The following is a 20650-nucleotide window of genomic DNA, read 5'->3' on the forward strand; positions in this document are numbered from 1 at the left end:
GGCACAGGATAGGGAACACAGTCAGTGGTACCGTGATAGCGGTGTATGATGACAGAGGTGAGCTACACTTGTGGTGAGCATAGAATGACCTACAGAGAAGTTGAATCACTATGTTGTATACCTGAAAGTAAAGTCACGTCATATGTCAACTATACTCAAAAAAAAAAAAAATGGAAAGAAAAGGCTGGTGATGGGATGTTAGCTAAAGTTATTATGATGATCATTTTGTAGTAAGTGCACACATCAAATCACTACATTGTACACCTAAAACAATGTAGAAGGTATCTATACTTGGGCACAACATAATCACTGATGATACCCTGAACAAGAATCTCTGACCTAGGAGGTCTTACCTACTTATGATTTTAGTAAATATGAGTACATCTCCCTAGCTCCTGACCCATGTATTTGCTTCTGGATGGATCCTCCCTTGGGAGGCTGCTCAGGCACCCCAAACCCACCTGTCTATGGATAAGCTCATTAACCTGTTCTGAGAATATGTGCCCCATCCTCTGTTCCCTGAACTGGTCAATAGAACTTAGTTAGCCAAGGAAGAAACTTAGGTCCTCATCCCTTTCCTCCTAACCCTTCAGAGTCCATGGTTACTAGGTCCTGGCTATTTTACTTTTTAACATATCTTGATTCTAAATCAATTTTCCATCCTTGCTATTACTGCCCCAGCTCAGGCCTCTCTTAGGTCTTGCCAAATGCTTCAGAGAAACTAAGCACCTCCCTGCCTCCAGTACGGGCTTTCTCCAATCCATCTTCCTCATTGTTGCTGAGTATCATGTGCAGCCTGCTCTGTCCAGTCCCCCCAGCCCCGTCTCCTCTGCAGGTCCCTGCTCACACATGCTCTCCAGTTTTCCTGCTCTTTGAGAGGTTGCATGCCATCTGACCTTCATATCTTCAACACACCCCTTCCCCTTCCTTCCTGGGGGATGCCTCTCATTCCCAAAGCCCTCCTCCAGCACCACCTCCACTGTGAGCCTCCACCGTAAGCTCCCACCATGAGCCCCCACTGGATCGTGAGGCTCTGCTGGGGGGACCCCTATTTTCTGCTGGTAGAGCACTTCTGCTATATAACAGTTACCTTCCATGGCTTTCTTCTGTCTTCCCTCCCCAATGGCAGAGACGTCCATAGTCAGTTCGGTGCATTACAAATCATAAATGCATATTTCTTAAGGAATACAACCCTTATGAGCCAGAGTAGCCTAAATGAAAGACTGTTTCCTCTAATTAGAATGCCCTTCAATTCCTGAAACCCTTTCCCCATGGTTTCCTCCATGGGAAAAATCCGACTCATCCTCTGAGGATCTGCCCAAGTGCCCTCCTCAGTTAAGATTCCCTGACTCTCCCAGGCAGGGCTGGTCATTGTCTATGTCCAGGGATGCTTTGACTGTGCCTTGACTATGACCCTGCCACCACTTTGCCTTGGAACCACCTGTGTACCATCCTTCTACCCAAACCAACTCAGGCTTTCAGGACTAGGGGCTTGCTTACCTAGGGTCTGGGGGCAGGGGATACTAAGCAGAGGTATGATGTAAAATAGCTGTTAATATCTGGAACCCTGGTTCCACTATCGCCCTTTTGGGTTAATTGTGAAACCAGGTATAAGAGTCCCCACAGTGGGAGGATGCACCAAGAAGGCTTTCCAAATGAAAGGGCAAGAGGATCTAAGTCTTCACTGACTCATACCCTGCTTCCCACGTCTTGTGGCATTTCAGATTGCATAATCATCTCAAGCAGTTAGAGTTGTAAGTGACTAAACACTGGTATATCACATCATTTACCTGCCTACTGAGTTAAATACTTAACCCCAAAAATCAAGTTACCTAAAAGAGGCTTGAATCCTGAATCTGCTTAGTCACAGCCTGAATGATGGCTTGGGTACAGGTTGCTTCAACCAAGACTTAACATGGGGGTGAAAGAGGTTTTCTTCTGCAGATCTGTGCAGAGGAGGAGCAAAAGCAAGAGGAGGGACTCACAGAAGGGACCACACAGCTGAGCCAGCTGGCTCTGCTCACCCTGTGGATGTGGCTCTTCTCCCAACAGGGGCTGAGTCTCTAAAGCTTATGAGCATCCTGGGCTGACCCAGCCAGCGGTGCTCACTAATAATACCAGCGAACATTTGCTGAGCGCTTACTATGTATCAGAAACTCTTCTAAGAACTTTGTACAGATTGCTTTATCTAATCCCCACAACTGTACAATAGATGCTATTATTATCCCTAATAAGAATACTAGAATACTAAGAAGAAAGACATAGAGGGGTTCAGCAACTAACCCAAGGTCTCATACTTAATGAGGCCTGGAGGTGAGATGTAACCCCATGGGCAGGATCCCATGGCCCCTGGTCTAACCCACAGACCCCAACCCAAACCAAGATTGGAACTCATTCTTTTCTCAAAAAGAGAAAGTAAATGAAAAGAAAATTTCTGGCCCTCTATACTAATTCATCCTACCAAGACCTTAAGGAGGTAAAATCCATTCTTTTCTCAGGATCTTTTGCCTAATGGGGGTTTGATGGAGTAATTGTTCTTCCCAGGATCTGTTCCCTAAAAAAGGTTTGATAGCATTCTAAGTAACCGTTCCTACAGAAAGAGATGCTGTTGTACCGAGTCACATCAAACTCGTCAAAATCAGGTAATTCCACTTCCCAACTGACAAATCTACTGTCCCAATGCACCAGGTGTCACTCTCTACATCAAAGGAAAATGCCAAGCCCAATTATGTGATAATATTTAGGCCACATACGATAACATTTTCTGCTTGATTCATGTTATTCAGCTAGGATGTTAAAGTAATTGAAACAGGATTTATTAATGCATTTGAAGTTTGTCTTATCATTTTTCCTAGAATTCTCCATCCTTAGGCTATTTTCTCAATCAATGACCTCTCATTCTGAATCCCTTTACACATTTTCTATATGTCAGAATGCCCAGAAATGACCTGGAAATCTTTAAAACACACCAAGAGAGAAGATATTCTCATTTATTACCCTAAACTGCCCTCATGCATAAATGCAAAGTTCTAATTTGGTTTCTTAGTGAATGCACATGCACTCCTTTATGATTGTCATTGAGCCACATTTTAAAAGGAAAGAAGAGCATAGACAAGGTTGTTCAAATTCCCTCCAGCAAGTCATGTGCCCCCCTGGGACCCTGATTTCATCTACCGCTGCATTTACTGTAAGTTAACAACTACTCAGAAAACAACAAAAAAACCTTTCTCTTCACTGCTTGAAAAACACATGTGACTTGCAGAAACTGAAATATAATTTTAAAAGACTCTCTTTGTAATGTAATGACTTTTTTCACTCTGATGTAGGTTAGCAATTGTTCTAAGGACAGATAGGCCAGAAGAATTCTAAATGGAGGTTGACTTCTTGCTTCAAGATGCATCTTTCCAGCTGGCAAGGCTGGTATGGGGTTATTGCAATTGACTCACCATCTATTTGATTGAAGCTGGATTACAAATAGAGTTAATGTATTATAGTAGCATTAGTTGGGAAATGTGGAAATGCTGCATTATATGTTGGAACGCTGGCCAACCCTGATCTTATTATTGAATGGACTGCAGAAAGAAATCCACTTTCATCTTCCTAAGTGTCCAAAATACAATGTAAGATGATAAAACATTTTCTATGAAAAATTGTTAAGTTGTATCACACATTTTTATGTCTATTCTAAAGATGAAAGCATATTTTCAACAGACATGCTTATATCTTGCACCTTAGCCATATTGATTTTGCCATATTAAAATACCAGTAAAGCAATAATAAAGTAATTTTATCTATCAACACGTTCCTAGATCCTTTGAAGTAAATAAACATGAGAATGTTAAGTTGTCAAATTAAATTGGTCAAGTGAAACCACTCTGATACTTTTCCTTTGATATTTTTAGCATCTAATAAGACATGCCTAAACCACTTGCGAATATTTAGATGGTGCTCAGAGTATGTCTATTAAATACCAGGCTCAACTCTGTGAACTGAGCTGTGATGTGCCAGCTCTCAAAAAAATGTTCTGATTTATAGTGGTGTTTGCTGATTTTCATGTGTAAATACTCACTGTATGGCTGATTTCAAGCCACTGATATAATATCACTGGCTGTGGAGTTGGGCAGAGATGTGCTTTGTTGGCTCATAAGAACCTCTATGTACTTGTGGCCAGGATACCCTGGAACTGAGCTGCTTTTGAATGTCTAGATTCTGAAGACTTTCTTTTTCCCTTTCTTTTTTCTCTTCTTGGGGACCATGGGGTTCTCTAGGACACAATTTCCTCATTTGTAAGATGGGTTAACTGGAACAGGTAATCTCTAAGCTTTCTCTAACCTCAGTACTTTAAATATTTTAATAATTTTCCCACCCTGAATTTTAAGGCAGAACTGAGTATTATATTAGAATTAAAAAAAGTTCCATTGAGTCCAAGTTTATACTCTAAGGACTTAGAGATGTAGGATGGTGTCCAACACAGAGACATGTTATTTCTAGTTCAGTGTGGTTTATTTTATAAAATTTAGCTATAGTTTTCAGAGATATATTAAACAGCAGACTCCCATGATCTTTTCACAATGATGTCAGTTCCTACAGTTCAGCTCAAAAAGCAAAACAAACAAACAAACAAACAAAAAAACTTGTCAGGTCAATGAGGAGAAACAGAAGATTACGTTTGGTTGTACCTGCTTCATTTCTACTTCGGCATTTTCAAAATGGGCAAAATCAAGGGTATCCCTAGTTGCGATCTCTAGAAGTAACAGCTAATCTCCTTTGCCAAAACTGCACTTTCAAACTTCCTTCATGTCTAGGGAATCACTTGGGATGAAACCATGAACTGAGTATTGATGAAGAAAAGTTAACGGTTTCTTTGCTAGTGTTATTGCAACTATAATGAACTAAGAATGAAAACCATCATAACCCTTTCTTTTCATGTTTTTTAGGACCCAGACTCAAAATCTAGAGAATATCTTATCTCTGGACTCTCCCAGAGAGGGGACTGAATAGGCCTCACAGCAATACTGAGAGTCCTGCCTAGCTTGTAGACACTCTGAGAGGTTAAATGTCTCCTTGCTCTAAATCTCCTGCTTATGGAAATTGTCAGAAAGAAACAAGGACCAGATGTATGAAGGTGTCTACAGATGTTACTAAAAAGTGAAGAAAAGGAACTCTCATTCATTGCTGGTGGGAATGGAAAATGGTATGGCCACTTTTGAAAACAGTTTGGCGATTTCTTACAAAATGCAACATACTCTTACCATATGATCCAACAATTGTGCTCCTTGGTATTTATCCAAAAGAGTTGAAAACTTATGTCCACACAAAAACCTGCACATGGATGTTTATAGCAGCTTTATTCATAATTGCCAAAACTTGGAAGCAATCAAGATGTCCTTCAGTAGGAGGTGAATGGATAAATAAACTGTGATCCATCTAGACAATGAAATGCTATTCAGTGATAAAAAGAAATGAACCATCAGACCATGAAAAGACATGGAAAAATCTTACATGCATACCACCTTAAATGCATATGAAAGAAACCAATATGAAAGGTTACAAACAGTACAATTTCAATTTTATGACATTCTGGGAAAGGTAAAACAGTAAGGACAGTAAAAAGGTCAGTGGATGCCTGGGATGGGAGATAGGAAGAGAGATGAATAAGCAGATCACAGAGAATTTTTAGGGCAGTGAAAATACTCTGTATGACACTATAATGATGGATCCATGCCAGTATACATTTGACTAACCCACAGAAAGTACAACCCCAAGAGTGAAACCTAGGTGATAGTGACATGTCAGTGTAGGTTCATCAATTGTGACAAATGTCCCACACTTGGGGGGATGTGATCGTGGGAGAGGATCTCCATGTGTGGAAGCAGGGAGTAGAGGGAAAGTCTCTGTACTTTCCTTTCCATTTTGCTATTAACCTAAAACTGATCTTAAAAAATAAAGTCCTTCCATCAACATGTGTAGACCATCAATTTACTCAATGTTGTATGTCAATTACATCTCAATAAAAACATAAAAATAAAAAAAAATGAAGTCCTTTTAAAAAAAAAAACTGAAGAAATCCAACAAGTTTGGTATAAAAATGGACTGAGAGCAACGTGGCCATTGCCATGATAACATTTCTTTTCATTGCAAGCACTTTTTGAGCACCTCTATGGGCCATGCTCTATGCTAGACACTGAGGATTCAGGGGTGAATAAGGCAGACATGGTCCCTTCCCTCAAAAAGCTTGGAGTCTGATGGATGTTGATATTCCTACTGATGGATTTACTTGTTGAAGAAACTGTTAAATCCACGTCAAGCACGTAGCAGGCCTTTGGTGAGTATTTGTTATATGGATATTTAATGAAATAAATCACAATAAACAAGTCATCCGTTCTTTTCTGAAAATTTTGTCCAGATTTTATAAGGGGACTTTGGCTAATCTAATAATTGTCACTGTGATACAATATCAAGATTTTTATGTTACTAAACTAAACTGAACATGCTTCTTGGTTGAATGGTTTGAAAGGTGTTTATTGTAACATATTTGTGTACCTACTATGCCAGGTACTTTATATTCCCCCTTAAAGTCATTCTCACGACCCTGGGAAATGAATATGCCCATTTTATAGGTAAGCAATCAGACATTCATAAAGATAATAAACTCGCCCAACAGAGTCAGAATTCATACTCAGGTCTGTCTGACATATCTGTGCTTCTCCCTTTATATGCAATACTTCAAGAACAGTCCAAGAGTCACACGACAACTTTACCTAACCAAAGCTCCCATGTGAATCAATAATCTCCAAACATTTTTCTCCTTCTATGAATGATCTTATATTACAAGTCAGTGGGCCCTCTTGACAATTTATCCCTAGGAAGACTAGAGCTCTAGCTTTTACTTGCCACCCTGCCTCCCTGATCTGCTTCCAACGGTACAGCCTCTAGACCTTCACCACAGTAAGGCATTTGGTCCTTACACTAGGCAGAGCTGGGAATGTAATGGGAGAAATTAGGTGGACTTAAGGCTTGAAACTGTTCTCCGCCTCAGGGGAGGAAAATCAGTGAACCTCAGCAACAGATTTATGGAAACTGAGGACTTATGGAAAAAATTATATTTTTATGAACCCACACAAATAACACAATTCTTTTTCTTTAGGGTCACCGAAGAGCAATCACGAGAGAGATGAAACCAGTTATAATTTAGAAAAGACACTAAAACGCACTCAAGATTCATTGTGGTTATTGGACCATATTTGAGGTTTGTAGAGATTGACAGAGAATAAAGTCCTCTGAGAATCAGCAACTGGAAAGAAAATTACATCCACTTTAATATACACCAGTGTTGCTGAGTCTATGTGCCCGGTTGCAGTGAATGCATCAAATATTTGAATCAATGTACAAATAGCCATAAGATGCTTCTCATTTTCTTCCAGATCTGAATGATGAATCTTGGCTGTAGAAAAGCTTTAATTTGATTAACATCCACTTCTTTACTTGGTTCCTTTCTATGCCTTTTTATGATAACCTACGTGATTTCCTTCCAAAACCGGTATCACCATTTCAGTTCTGTGTAGAACAACAAATTTAATATGAATACCTCCTGGTCTGAGCCATGTTATAAGATTAAAAGGAAACACATCTTTCACAATTGGACTTTTTTTTGTCTCAATAATATATTTTATCAATTATTAATGATGTCTTATTAATTACTACTCTTCTATTTCTCTCTGCCACTTGCCACCAAAGATCTTAGTTATCCAAGTACTATGGTGATGAGATTTAAATTAAATAGTGCTAACACTTTTGAATGAAACATACCCAATTTTGTGTAAATAAGTCAGTGAGAGGGGCTCCTGGGTGGCTCAGTCAGTTAAGCGACGGACTCTTGGTTTTGGCACATGTCACGATCTCAGGGGTCTTGGGATCCAAGCCCAGGTCTCCATATGGGCTCTGTGCTCAGCGGGGAGTCTGCTTAAAGATTCTATCCCTCTGCCCCTCCCCTCACTTGCGCATGTGCTCTCTTTCTTTCTCAAACAAATAATCTTAAAAAAAATAAGTCAACGAGACATTGACAATATATTTTTAAAAAGAAAATATATTCATATTTGTGTAAAAAGGACCTGCTGATAGCTTTTCTCTGGACAAATCATCTATAATAAATGAAGCTGACAACATGGCAATAAAAGAACTGAAGTAATGCCTGATTGAGTGACTATACCAGTCTTTTCTGTGTTGGCTAAATTCAGTCATTGTTTCCTTTCCACCTCAGTATTTCCACTTCAGTGTTCTTAATAAGTGGAACCAGGGAGGAGATAAAATGCAGATCCTGGTAGCTGTAACTCTCCTGAATTGTTCCTATAATTGGGTTTATGAAAGGACTGTAGATGATATATTTCTTTATGAGGTAACTTCACAGCAGAAATTGTTCATACAGATCATATTATATGAGCTGTAACAGAGAGGCCAATGAAGTGAGTTTAAGGCTAATTTGAGCTTACTTTGGGTTGACCTGGTATTATTTTTATGGATGGTTCTAGCTGGTCTTCGACTTAACACACACGTCCACATATGTGGTTGCTATTCCATCAGACAAGATGACATGGTTTGACTCAGATCTTGGGGGACATGAAAAATACAGGCAAATTTTTTTTTATTTCTAGAAATACCAGTGTTCTTAAGATACCAGAAAGAATATTACCTGTACTCTAGGTGCAAACATATGAATAGACTTTGAAAGACAAAGCAGAATTTTCAAATCAACTAAACAGCAAACCAAGGGCGCACTGACTATGCTGTCTGGTTGCTTCAGAAAGTGGGGAGGATTTTTGTGGCAAGGAGTCAGTGGTACACAGAGTGTAAGAAATATCTTTGGTTAAAACATCAGAAACCTCACTAACGATTTACGTCTGCACATTTAAAATGAACTCCTTACATGAGAAGATAAAGGAAAACTCAGGTCTTTTACAACTTGAAAAAAGACTTTGTCATTTTGAAGTTTTGCAAAATTATAGTAATGTATCAAGCCTCTAATTTGCTTAAAGCCTATTCAGCAAATATCTTTTTATGTCAAAATGCAGTAAAATACACTTGTGAAAATTATGTGGTATCATAAATTATATATAATGGGGAATCTGTGATTAACCACAATTTGGTGTGGTCTGCATTGCCCATCATAGCTCCAGACCCAGACATCCGCTGAAACTTTTTGCTTTTATATGAATGAAATCCCTCTCAATGGTGAAACAAAGACAAAAAGCACAAATAAAAATAAGAACCCATCCACTCCTAATTTTGTTTTTGCCTGTTCTATTTCAGTGGAACACACTGAAAATGGAGAAATTGTTTCTAGAACTAAGAAGTTGCCTTACATGTGAGGTGGCTCTGAGTCCCTTGCCAAAACTGCTGGAGGAAGTCACTTTTCTTACTGAAATAGTTGCTTCCTAGCTGATAATAGCCAGTGTCATGACCAGATACAGCAAAGATGTGGCTGGAAGGCAGCATAGTGGGAGATCTGGAGGGAACGCAGGGCAGCTGGCTTCACAGCTGTGCAAACCATATAATTCTATGGTTTGAGTGGGAGGTAATGAACAGCCCTAGACTTTGAGGCTCTTCCTCTCAGAAATGAAGATCTGGCCTTGAAAGCTTTGGGTGTGTTGTTTAAGGTCAAAACAAATAATCAGGGCATTCAGCAGGGGGAAGGAGTAGAGCATGAAGAAAATGGGAGGGGAGGTTGGGAAAGAAGAGTGCACTTGGTTATTTGGCTGAGTGCCTGCCTATGGCCAAGTTGGACTGATGCCCCACATGGCCGGTGGTTCTAGAGTGCAGTATAGTTACTTTTAGTTTCAAAATGACAAACACTTGTAAAAATTCAAGCACTTTGTGTCTTATGGATTGATAATAATATCCTATGGCAGCCACACGTCATTCCATGATGAGAGTTGAGAGTGGAGGCGCAAAGGTCACCTACATTTATAAATCAGTAGATGCTATGTTCAGTCTGTCTGAGCTACTAAGCTGTGTTGAATTTTTGGCTATGGCAAAGGCAACATTTTAGGTAGAATTAGTCTGTTTTTCACACTTTCATTCCCATGTCTTATTTTTGCCAGAGCTAGACATCTAAAGCTGTCCCATTCACCCATACCACATCTGTTTCTTGCCTTTGTATAGTACTTGGTTCTTGGTAAAGCATTTTCACGTTTGGTCCTTAAAGTAACAACAAAAATTAGGCAGAGAGTGTTATCCCCATGTTACAGGTTTCAAAGATTCAGAGATGATTCAGCCCTTCAGCAGCAGACTCAGATTTTGGGATCAGCAAGTCTCCAAACCTGTCACAGAAAACTTGTGCCCATGATTCAGGAAAGAGAAGATGCTCCTCCTAGTTCTCAAAAGCTAAGATTCTGAGATTTTTTGCCGTTCACCTGGCCTACATGAATGAGTTCTCAAACTGAAAAGTTGTGTTCTCTCTCTTTTCTCCCTCCCTCTTTGCCTTCCTCTTTTCTTCTCCCAATATCTCTTTCTCTGCTCTTTTTTTTTTCCCTTCTCACGAGACACCTCCTCCATGTTCAGTGGATCACTGGAAAGTCTAGTAGTTATTGTAATAGCATAGTCATTTCCAAGTGGCCATTTACAAAAGATATTTCAAAGTTGATCCATTCAACTTCAGTCAGAGTATAGACTATGAAATGTGAATTTCCTTAACTTTAAGAGTCTGAGGGTGACTTCCTTTCTCATTTTGGACCTGTCATATTCACTCAGTACTCCAGACAAGAAGCACTGAATAGAGGTAAAATTTAGCTAAGAAAATTTGTTTCTTATACGGAAGTTCCTGAATTTGTAGCTCATTTGGTCTTATAAGATGTGGTAACTAGAAGAACATCTTCCTTTTTTCTTTTTTTTTTCATTCTTTCCATTCTTTTCTGTTTTGTAGTATCTTGGAGGAATTGAACAAGGACGATACAAAACACAGAAACCTAATGAAGCTTGCTCTCCACTTTGTGTAATGAATATTCACTATATGCCAGGCATTATTCTAAGCTTTTCACATTTAGTAAAACTATCTGCTCTTCAAAAAACAAAACAAAACAAAACAAAACCCAAAAAACCCTCCAAGATGGTCTCCATTATTAATTCCATTTTATAGGTGAGAAAATGAAGACAAGAGAGGTTAAATGTCTTGCCCAAGGTCAGATGGCTAGTAAGTGACAAAGTGGGGATTTGAACCAAATAGGTCCAGTTTCAAGAGTATATCCGCATAACCACTAGACTACCTTGAAAAAGAAAGGAGTCTGCTCACTTCTCCTCTTTCCACTCTGCAGGGCTGCGTTGTGATTTCCGTGGCTCCTAGGCATTTTTGCCTTTAAAAGCCCCTTTCACCACCACAAAAAAAAAAAAAAAAAGTAAAAACTATATTTTATTACTTACTATGTTGGTATAAAGACAAATATAAACTAGGCTGGGTTATATTCATTTTTTCTCTTGATTTTACAAGAAATTAAAACATTTCTGTGGGCCTTGAAAAGTATTGTGAGCCTGGGCTCTGTGCCTACTCTACCCAAAAGCTAAGTTGGCCCTGACTCTGGGGTTTTTCTCTCTCACCTTGATTCATGTCCAGTTAAGAAAATGAATTTACCACATTCTTTGGGGGATTTCCTTGCAAATACTGTTTCTGAGTTCAGAAATAACACCTGATAAACTACCAATAAAGTAGTGTTTTTTTAGACTGTAGGTTGTAAAATCATTTAGATGGGTTGTAACTAACATTTTTATAACTAGCCTATGTTAGAATGGAAAGATATGGGAAGGGATGGGACAGGATAACATAGAAAACATCAGAGTATATTTGCACCTATTAAGGTATTTTGAGAAATATTTTATTCCAGTTATAAATATGCATGTGTGTAAGTGAGATGTATAAAGTGCATTTCTTTTTTTTTTCTTTCTTCTTTTTTTTTTTTAGAGAGAGAGCTCAAGCGGGAAGGGGCACAGGGAGAAGGTGAGAGAGGATCTCAAGCAGGCTCCACACTCAGCACAGAGCCTGACGTGAGGCTCGACATCACGACCCCAAGATCACAACCTGAGCCGAAACCAAGAGTTGGCTGCTTAACCTACTGTGCCACCTAGGCACCCCTAAAGTGCATTTCTTAGTGAGTCCTAGCCAAATATTTTTTAAAATACTGAGCTAGGATGCATTTTTAGTTCTCTCTCTTCTTGTTTCCCTTAGCTATGTTCAACTTAAAATGTGACCTATGGCAAAGCTGACATAAGCTTGCTCTCTTATAAGAAGTCATGGCCATTAAGAATATGGGTTTGGAGTCATATAAAAGATGATCCAAATTCCAATTCTTCACCTTATTCCCCTAATCATCTATATCACCACTGCTAAGTTATTTAAACTCTTTGTCACTTAGTTTCTAAGTGGATAAAATAAGGATTGTAATAGTCATGCCAATCTCCTAGGGTCATTATTAGATATAAATGAGCAAATGCTAATAAAGCCCTTGGCACAGTAGATGTTAGTGAACACTCTGTGTATGCAGACAACTTATATATTCATTTCTGAGCCAGACCTCATTTTTAGCCTCAGGTTCGTCTAACTGCCCATCTGATACCTCCACTGGGATGTCTAGTAGGCGTCTCACATTTGACCTGTCTGCATTTGAACTTCTGACCATTCCCCCATGCTCCGAAATGGCCCTTTTATCCTGCAGTTGCTCAGGCCAAACCTTTGAGGGACTTCTTGGTCTTTCCTTCTCTGAATCCATCATGAAAGCTTGTCGGCTATCCCTTGAAATACATACAGAATCTGACCACGTCTCACTGTTGCTGCTGGACCTCGTTGTGAGCCACCACTATTTCTCTGGGTTGCTGTAATAGCATCCAAACCAGCTTACCTGCTTCCTCATTGTCTCACCATCATCTGCTCATACAACAGCAGCCCCAGCGATCCTTTTTAAAATCTCAGATCGTGTTACTCTTATGCTTAAATCCCTGCACCGTCCCATATTTCTCAAAGAGGAGAGTCAAAGCCTGGCAGTGGCCCACCAGATCTTGTGTAATCTGGTCCTTGTTCCCTCTCGAATTTCCTCTCCAGCCACGCTGGGCTCCTTGCCAGGTCTTGAACATACCAGGACAACTGAAGATACAGAGCCTTTCCATTTGCATTCCCTAAGCTCTCTCTTGCCCTGTCCTCTACCCATACTGGCTTTGCTCATTCTCTCACTTACTTTGGAGAACTTCATTCTCGTTCCCCCTTCTCAATGTCACCTATCCTGCAATCCACCCCTTTCTTTGCCTCCAGGTGCCGTCTACTCATAGCTTGCTTTATTTGTTTTTGCCCTAACACTTAACTTATAAAATACCATACAATGTATGTAAATATTATATTGTTTATTGTCCATAACCCACTTTTAGAAGTTAAAATTTATGAGGGTTAGATGTTGTTTGTTTTGATCACTAATGTTTCCCAAGTGTATAAAACATGGTCTAATACATATTTAACTTCTCAATATTTGTTGAATGAAGAAATATTATTATATTATTATTTCTTCTTAACCTTCTTCACTTCCCCCACAAAGCACAGGGCCCAAATGGAATAGGGATAAATTCAAGCATAATGAAGCTCTTTCTATACTCTTCTTTACACCATGATTGAGTATTAAACCAACTTGCTATCATATGTTTTGTAGAGATCCAGAAATAATGGGCTCTCTATGTCTATAAATGGCAAACAATCATATTAATAAAGTTCAGTATAGTTTCAAAACCAAGACATACTTTGAATCTTCATGACTATAATTACAGCCCAAGTGTTTACTATTCAAAGATTCTGCTCCTGAATTGTTAGTTTAGGCTATACAGATGTGGTAGAAAAGATCAATAGGAAAGCTACAGACTTTTACACAACACTTGCCTTCATAAATGTTAAATAACTAGTAGTGTTATTTGTCCTGTTGTCCTTCGATAACCTGTGTAGAAAGTCATGCCAATCCATCATCATTCAATAAGGCCATAAAATTGGTTTTGTCTTTTATTTAACTATCTTACATTATATAAAAGACTTATAAATTAAAGCAATTAAGATGTCAACATGGTCCACTTTTTTTCCTCCTGAAATCACATCCACTTTATCACCTACCGAAGTAGGTGGGGACAGAGATGAAACAAAGGGGAAAAAATGCTAGAATTCTTGTATCATACAATGAGGAACATATTATCTCTATTAATAGTTCTTTCAGGACCTCTTTTGTTTACATGACATAATACACTGGGTATAGTACATGTCCCCTTTTTCACCTTATCAAGTCAAGGAGAAAAATAGCTCTACAAACTATCTTCTGTTTCCACTTGTGTCCTAATACCTGCTTGTACAATAAGTAATCACGAATTGAAGTTGAATTCATCAAGGAGTAACTCCATGTGTAATATTAAAATATTTTTGCTTGGTATTAAAATATATGCATGGAATATATTGTTTTGCACCTATTCTAACCAAAAATTTATTTGCTCCTATTACCATATATGCCTGGGAAGAAAAAGAAAAAAAATTCTTTGTAATCCATGACCAAGTTTTACAGTTAGTGTCTAGAAGTTAGGGTTATGCTATCTGAATTCCAAAGGGTATATTTACCTTCCCTGGTAATTTAAAAGGATAAGGGGAAAATATAGATCTTATATACCCCATTTATTTTAATTATAAAAGAGAAGAGGCTAAGAAACTTAAAATGCCAATTGGGAGACTGGGTTAATATTTAGTTTTCTCACTTTCCGTTTATTGCTACGATTTCTCCAATACCTTATTCAATCATAAAACAAATATTTACAAAGCATCAACCGTATTAAAGACTCTAATCCCTGAATATTCAAACTTAAAACATTTTAATTAAGATGATGCTTGTAAATGTGCCTTCTAGCACATTATTAATAAGAATTAATATTGATTGTTAATATTTATCAATTCTTTCAATTAAACATATTTTCACAACTTAGCTGTAATCAAATATTTTAATTATTGCTATAATTATGCTATTCTACTATATGTTCTATACCATAAATAAGATGGCATATAAAAATCAGTGGTATAGTGTATATCCAGTAGTACAGCTAGAGTTAGAAGTACCAGTTATTCATAGGAAATTTTTAGGTTGGATGAGACTTTAGAGGTCTTAAAATCGAAATCCCTCATCTTAGGGCTGAATGAATCAAGCCTAGAAAAATTAAATGACTTGCCCATGCTCTTAGAAGCAGAGATGCATTAAAATCAAGTTTTTCTGACTCTTGATTCATACTTTTCATATAAAACACACCTCCATGGTCTACCATAAAATCAAAATATATATACCCTTATAGACAAATTAAACAAGTAACTTATCATTTGGTGATAAGATAATAGTAAATATAATACTTAGATGTTAAAAAAAATTAATAATGCCTAGACCAAAGATCCCAAGAAAATTTACCATGTGACACAGATTTTGTACTTGAGTTGTCTCATAAACATATGGATTGTTGTTGAAACGATGACATGGTAAGCAGCCATGTTAAATATTAATAGCAAAGGGCTTCCCATTTTCTCATATTGTTAATTATTTACTTTTCTTAACCTTGTTTATATTATTTATATTGCCTGGAGTGGTTTCATCAGTACCATCTGAATGCATTACATAATGAGATTACCAGATTGGTTAGCTTTAACAACAGACCCTCAGAGAGTCCCATAATAGAGGCTTCTAGTCAACTACATGGCCATCCATTTGGATTGTGGCTACTGAATGTGAAAAGCAGTATTTTCTCTCCTTTTTCTTTCTTTCTTTCTTTCTTTCTTTCTTTCTTTCTTTCTTTCTTTCTTTCTTTCTTTCTTTCTTTCCTTCTTTCCTTTCTTTTAGAAGCAATACTTTCAAGGAGATTTTGGGCCCACCAAATAAAAGCTAGACCCATATGATCTGCCTTCAATTTGAAATCAGTAAAAAAATATATTATGAGGGAGACATTGGCATTCTTCAGTGAAAGAGTGAAGGAAGATGCTTATCAAGACCTTCAGATTGGTGAAACAATCTTGGGTGAGTATGAAAATATTTACAATTTTGCCTAGGGACAGTTCTCTTTGCTAAGTGATAATGGCACATTCTGGGCTGTCACTTCTCAGTATCATAGGTTTTCATAATTTAGCTAAGAGAAAAAGTTTTCCTCCTCAAGAAAGGCAGGAAAGAGATCTCCTGAGACCCAGTTTATAACTTAATCTGGCTGACCCAGCCATTCTTACAGGTAGCCAGAACAAGCCAATTTTGACTGCCGTTATCCTCTGTGCCTAAAAGAATGGAGAAGACCAGTAGAAGTCAGAAACAGCTATTCTTGGGTGACATCGAAACTAAAACAGATCTTGACCTCCCAAGGAGGATAGGTATTCTGAGGTTGACCATGCTATTAACTTAAAATCTACTCCATGCAAAAGCAATTCTGAAATGTCAACAAAGGTTAAACTTCCTTATGATTAGAGAAGTAGTTACTGTTTTCAGTCATGGCTCAATATTGGTTTTGGGTTTTAAACAATCCTAAATCATCAGGGTAACTAGCCTTCCTTCTTTTGACATCCTCTAAGAAATTTTTGATGTGCTTAAATCTCCTATTTACCATAATACCTCCATTCACCTCAGTGTGTAATTGCAGAGAACTTTTCAGTTTCAGCAACTTCTATGTATCAAATACTCTTCTATGTGCTCTCAGTATAAAGATAAATAAAACACACTAGCTTATAGGAAAACATCCACCAGATGAGCAGCAACTCTTCATTGCATTTACTTCAATGCAGTGAATGAATGACCTCATAAGGCAGGGTAAGTTCTCACAAGCTAAATGTCAGTGATGTTCATTACTAAGTGAGAACACAATTAGAAACACTTGCTACTAATAGTGTGAACATATTCTTCTGTTACACGATGTCCTTATAACACATTTTAATTTCTCAGGAAAAAAAACCTCTTCCAATGTTTTAAATGAGGTCTGATGTGTCTGGGTAAGTTTCAGCAAATACCTTGGCTTAATTTTCTCTAACATCTATACTATCTTCAGTAAACAATCATTATCAATATTAGCATAATATACTAAGTGCTGAAGAGAAGTTAAAAACCTACAAAAGGGGCTCTTTTAGAAAAAATGGAAGTCATGGTTCAGAAAATTTCTGTTCTATACTCAGTTTAGGCTGAAACTTGAAATTTGCATCTTCATAAAGTGATTTAAGACCCACATTTTGGTGCTATTCTTTGACTGACTTGGGACTGTAGGTGAAGGAGGATATCCTTCACTCAAGCTGTGGAGTTATTTCTGAAATGATATTAAGTGCCCTCAGGGACAAGATGTAGTTGAAAGGATGCTTAAGTATTTAATTAGTATTCAAAATGCCCAGTTCACTTTATTTGGCAACTATATAGATTAGTTTAAGGGAGTTGGTACCCAAAATGATTTTGTGATATCCAAATAAAATGAATATATATATATTTATTCCATGAAGCATTACTAAACCTCTAAAATATTAAACATGGACTTATATATAATGAGTGGGTGTGAGAAAGCAAATATTAAACATAAATAGTTTAAACCAATAAAGAATTTCTCTGGAAAGAATAAACAGTAAGTGACTATTTGAGGGTAGAAGAGGAGTGGGAATAAAGGGCAGATTAAAGCTTCCTTGCTTAATTGTTTATAAATTATTGTTAAGAGACAAACAAAATTCTCTCTATGCCCAAATTATGTAATTTATCCGAAGTGTGCAGGCTCCTCTGTTCAGTAATGCTGATAACGACACTAATAGCTTAATTACAACTTGCTGCTCAAGGAGATAAACAAGGCTGTTTGCTTTTTAAACCAGGGGTTACAATTACTTTTAAACGCGGGGGAAAGGCACATCTGCGAGTAGATCTTACTATGTCAGGAAAGCAACCAGAAACCAGCTGGAAAATAAACAAAGCGCCAAGAGTGAGCAGCCTGCACAAAATTAGAGCAGAACTGCCTGATGTGAGCAGTGGAGTAGTAGGCGTGAGGCGTAGTAAACAGGCGGTAAATGTAGGTGGGCAGGGATAGAAAAGTTTTCGGTGGCTAGATCTTCTGAGTTTTCCCTGGGATTCCATCATTTGGAGGGACTGGGCACCCCTCCCCCACTTACAGTCATGTCTCTGTCACACAGTCCTTCGCTTCAGCACCACAGAGAGAGGACAGCTCCCCTAACCGCAGAACACAGCCCACTGCAGTCGCCCTCCCTTCTTTCCAACATCCTCTGGATGGTATTTCTCTTTCTTGCTGGTGTCTTTCTTGATTTTGCTTTTAGGGGGATTCTAAGGGACATATAGAAGGGACTGGAAGCTTGTTGGGCTTGTTTATTTCCAGATTAAAGGCAGACAAGTCTTGTCTGAAAAGTCCAATCTTTTAATTGCCCTCCAGAGTAATTCAACCAGAATAAAAGATTGCAAGTCACTGGATTTAATCTGGTGGCAAAATGGCTCAACCCAACTCAGGAGTGGCTGAAACTTGGAGCTCCCTTTTAGTGTTTTATGTTATTGTTTTGTTGTAAAAGTAAAACAAGGTAAACAACCATTATTAACCCACTCTAGCCCTTTTTCTCCTGTGCTAAGCCAAAGACATTAAGGAATATACCAGAGTGTGGTAGCAAAGGGGTAAGTGGTACAATTTCTAATATCACTTAGTGAGAAAACAATCTCAGTCATAAAAGAAACTCTTCTCAGTCCTTTTGAAGACTCCTCACAACCACACCCTGAATCTGGAACATACAAGTGAAGGATTAAGAGTTCCATAATGAGACCATAGGCTACTACAGCATGCCACAAAAATGGCCAAAGCTTCCCCCGATAAAGACCTCATTTCCCTAGCCCTAAATCCAGAGGAAAACATTTTAGGAGTGACAAGGAACATATGATCAAAACCCCAAATCACCAAGACAGGAAAATAGCACTCCAAGGACCTTGGCCACTTTGGTACTTTCCATTGCCATTCTTCCAGTTGTGAAGATACGGGCACGTGGCCACCACATCTTGTTTCTCTACTCAAAGTTTTCTCTTTTGTCCAAACTTCTCAATAGTGTATGCAATACTTATCATTTGAAGGTCCTCTTTGCTCCAACACATGCACACACATACTTTGATTCTTTTCCATTTCCAGAGATTTAGTTTTCTAAAGAAAAAGGTATTAACTCGTTTCAAACCTATTTGAGGGAGGGTCTTCAGAAAAATGCCCTCACTCTTTTTGCACTGGAATTGCTAGAATACTAAGGGACTCTAGAAAGGAAGAAACACAAGCTGGGGAGGTTAGGAGGCATTCAGAAAAGGCAGCACTATGAAGTTAGTGGCGAACAACTTCCTCCCAGTGATAGTGACCATCTACTAGTAACAGAGGGTGAGCTCGGCCTGTGAATCTGGAGCAGCTGCAGCAGAGGGGACAGCAGACATTGGGTGCCTCTTATCAGGTACCCTGAGAGGTCTCAACTGAAGCAGTTTGATTTTCTGAATCCCTCAGTCCTTTCTATTGCCCCTTCTTCTTCCTTCCCTCCATCCCTTCTTCCCTCCCTCTCTATCCTCCTCCCTCCCACCTCCCTCCTTCCTTTACCTCAGTTGTCCTTTTCACTTAATTCCATCTGGGCCAATTTGGGCACCAGTACCAGTGACAGAATCAAATCACCTAACATGTATCCTATGGACCGTGTTATTATTATCATCTTCCCTAGGGTTGCTCTCCAACTGCTTGGTGAAAGCATAAGGTCCTGTTCCTAGCTGTCAACCCCCCACTCTCTCCCCAGCCCACACCCGCAGCAGTGGTATCAACCCAGCAAAATCACCAGTCTGAATGTCACCAACAAGTTCCACCCTGTAGTAGCCCTGCCAGCAAACCTCACCAGCAGAGCCTTGCCAGACCCTCCGCCCACAGCCAGTGCACTCGCATCCCGATCCAGCTCTTGGTGATTCCTAAGATCATTGTTACCACTGACAACACTTTCTTCTCCTCATGGAAGGGGAAAGCCCGCGTGTGACTCCTGGGCGGATGTAGGGCTCCACGCACTACCCTCCCCCACCTCCGCAACACACACACACACACACACACACACACACACACACACACACACACACCCCTCCGAATACCGGCGACACAAAGAGCGAGAGAGCGAGCCCGGCGCCCGGCTGGGTAGAAAGAGGGGCGGAAGGGAGGGCACTGCCGGGAGGGGGACACCCAAGGAGGGGCAGGGGGCTGAGCCAGCCGGCGAGGAGGGAAGGGAGACGAGGAAGCGGGGTGGGGGAGAGAGCAAGGCGAGAGGGTCGTCCTTACCTGCCCCTAGGTTGAAGGAGATCCTGGCTTCGGCGAGGTACGGCGTGTCGCTCTTGGAGCGGACTCTTCTGATGGGCCGCCGGTCTATATCATCCTCCGAAGATGCCGCCATTAATGTGGGAGGCAGGAGCAGGGTCGCCCGGCGAGCTGAGAGGGAAAAGGAGATGGAGAGAGAGAGGGAGGCGGAAAAGGGGAGGAGGGGAAAGGAAGAGGCTCACACACGGGGAGGGGGAGGGGAAAGGGGGATGGGAGAGGAAGGGAAGGGGACGGGGAGGGAGGGGGAAAAGAGGGGAAAAAGGAAAAAAAAAGAGGGAGAGAGAAAGAAAGAGAGCAAAGG

General features: G+C 39.4%; 1 protein-coding gene across 6 annotated transcripts in view; it reads right to left on the reverse strand.

Moving 5' to 3' along the window:
- The window catches only part of PHACTR1 (phosphatase and actin regulator 1), a 458880-nt gene that overhangs the window by 394834 nt on the left and 43396 nt on the right, over positions 1–20650 (reverse strand). For all 6 annotated transcript variants that reach the window (XM_081827671.1, XM_081827667.1, XM_081827670.1 and 3 more), the window contains exon 3: positions 20314–20460. In XM_081827671.1, the coding sequence (XP_081683797.1) occupies positions 20314–20460 (147 nt within the window). The remainder of the gene's footprint in view (positions 1–20313; positions 20461–20650) is intronic.

This window comes from Leptonychotes weddellii, chromosome 8 (assembly GCF_054177405.1).
Source record: "Leptonychotes weddellii isolate Sample4059 chromosome 8, ASM5417740v2, whole genome shotgun sequence".
Classification (NCBI taxonomy): Eukaryota; Metazoa; Chordata; class Mammalia; order Carnivora; family Phocidae; genus Leptonychotes; species Leptonychotes weddellii.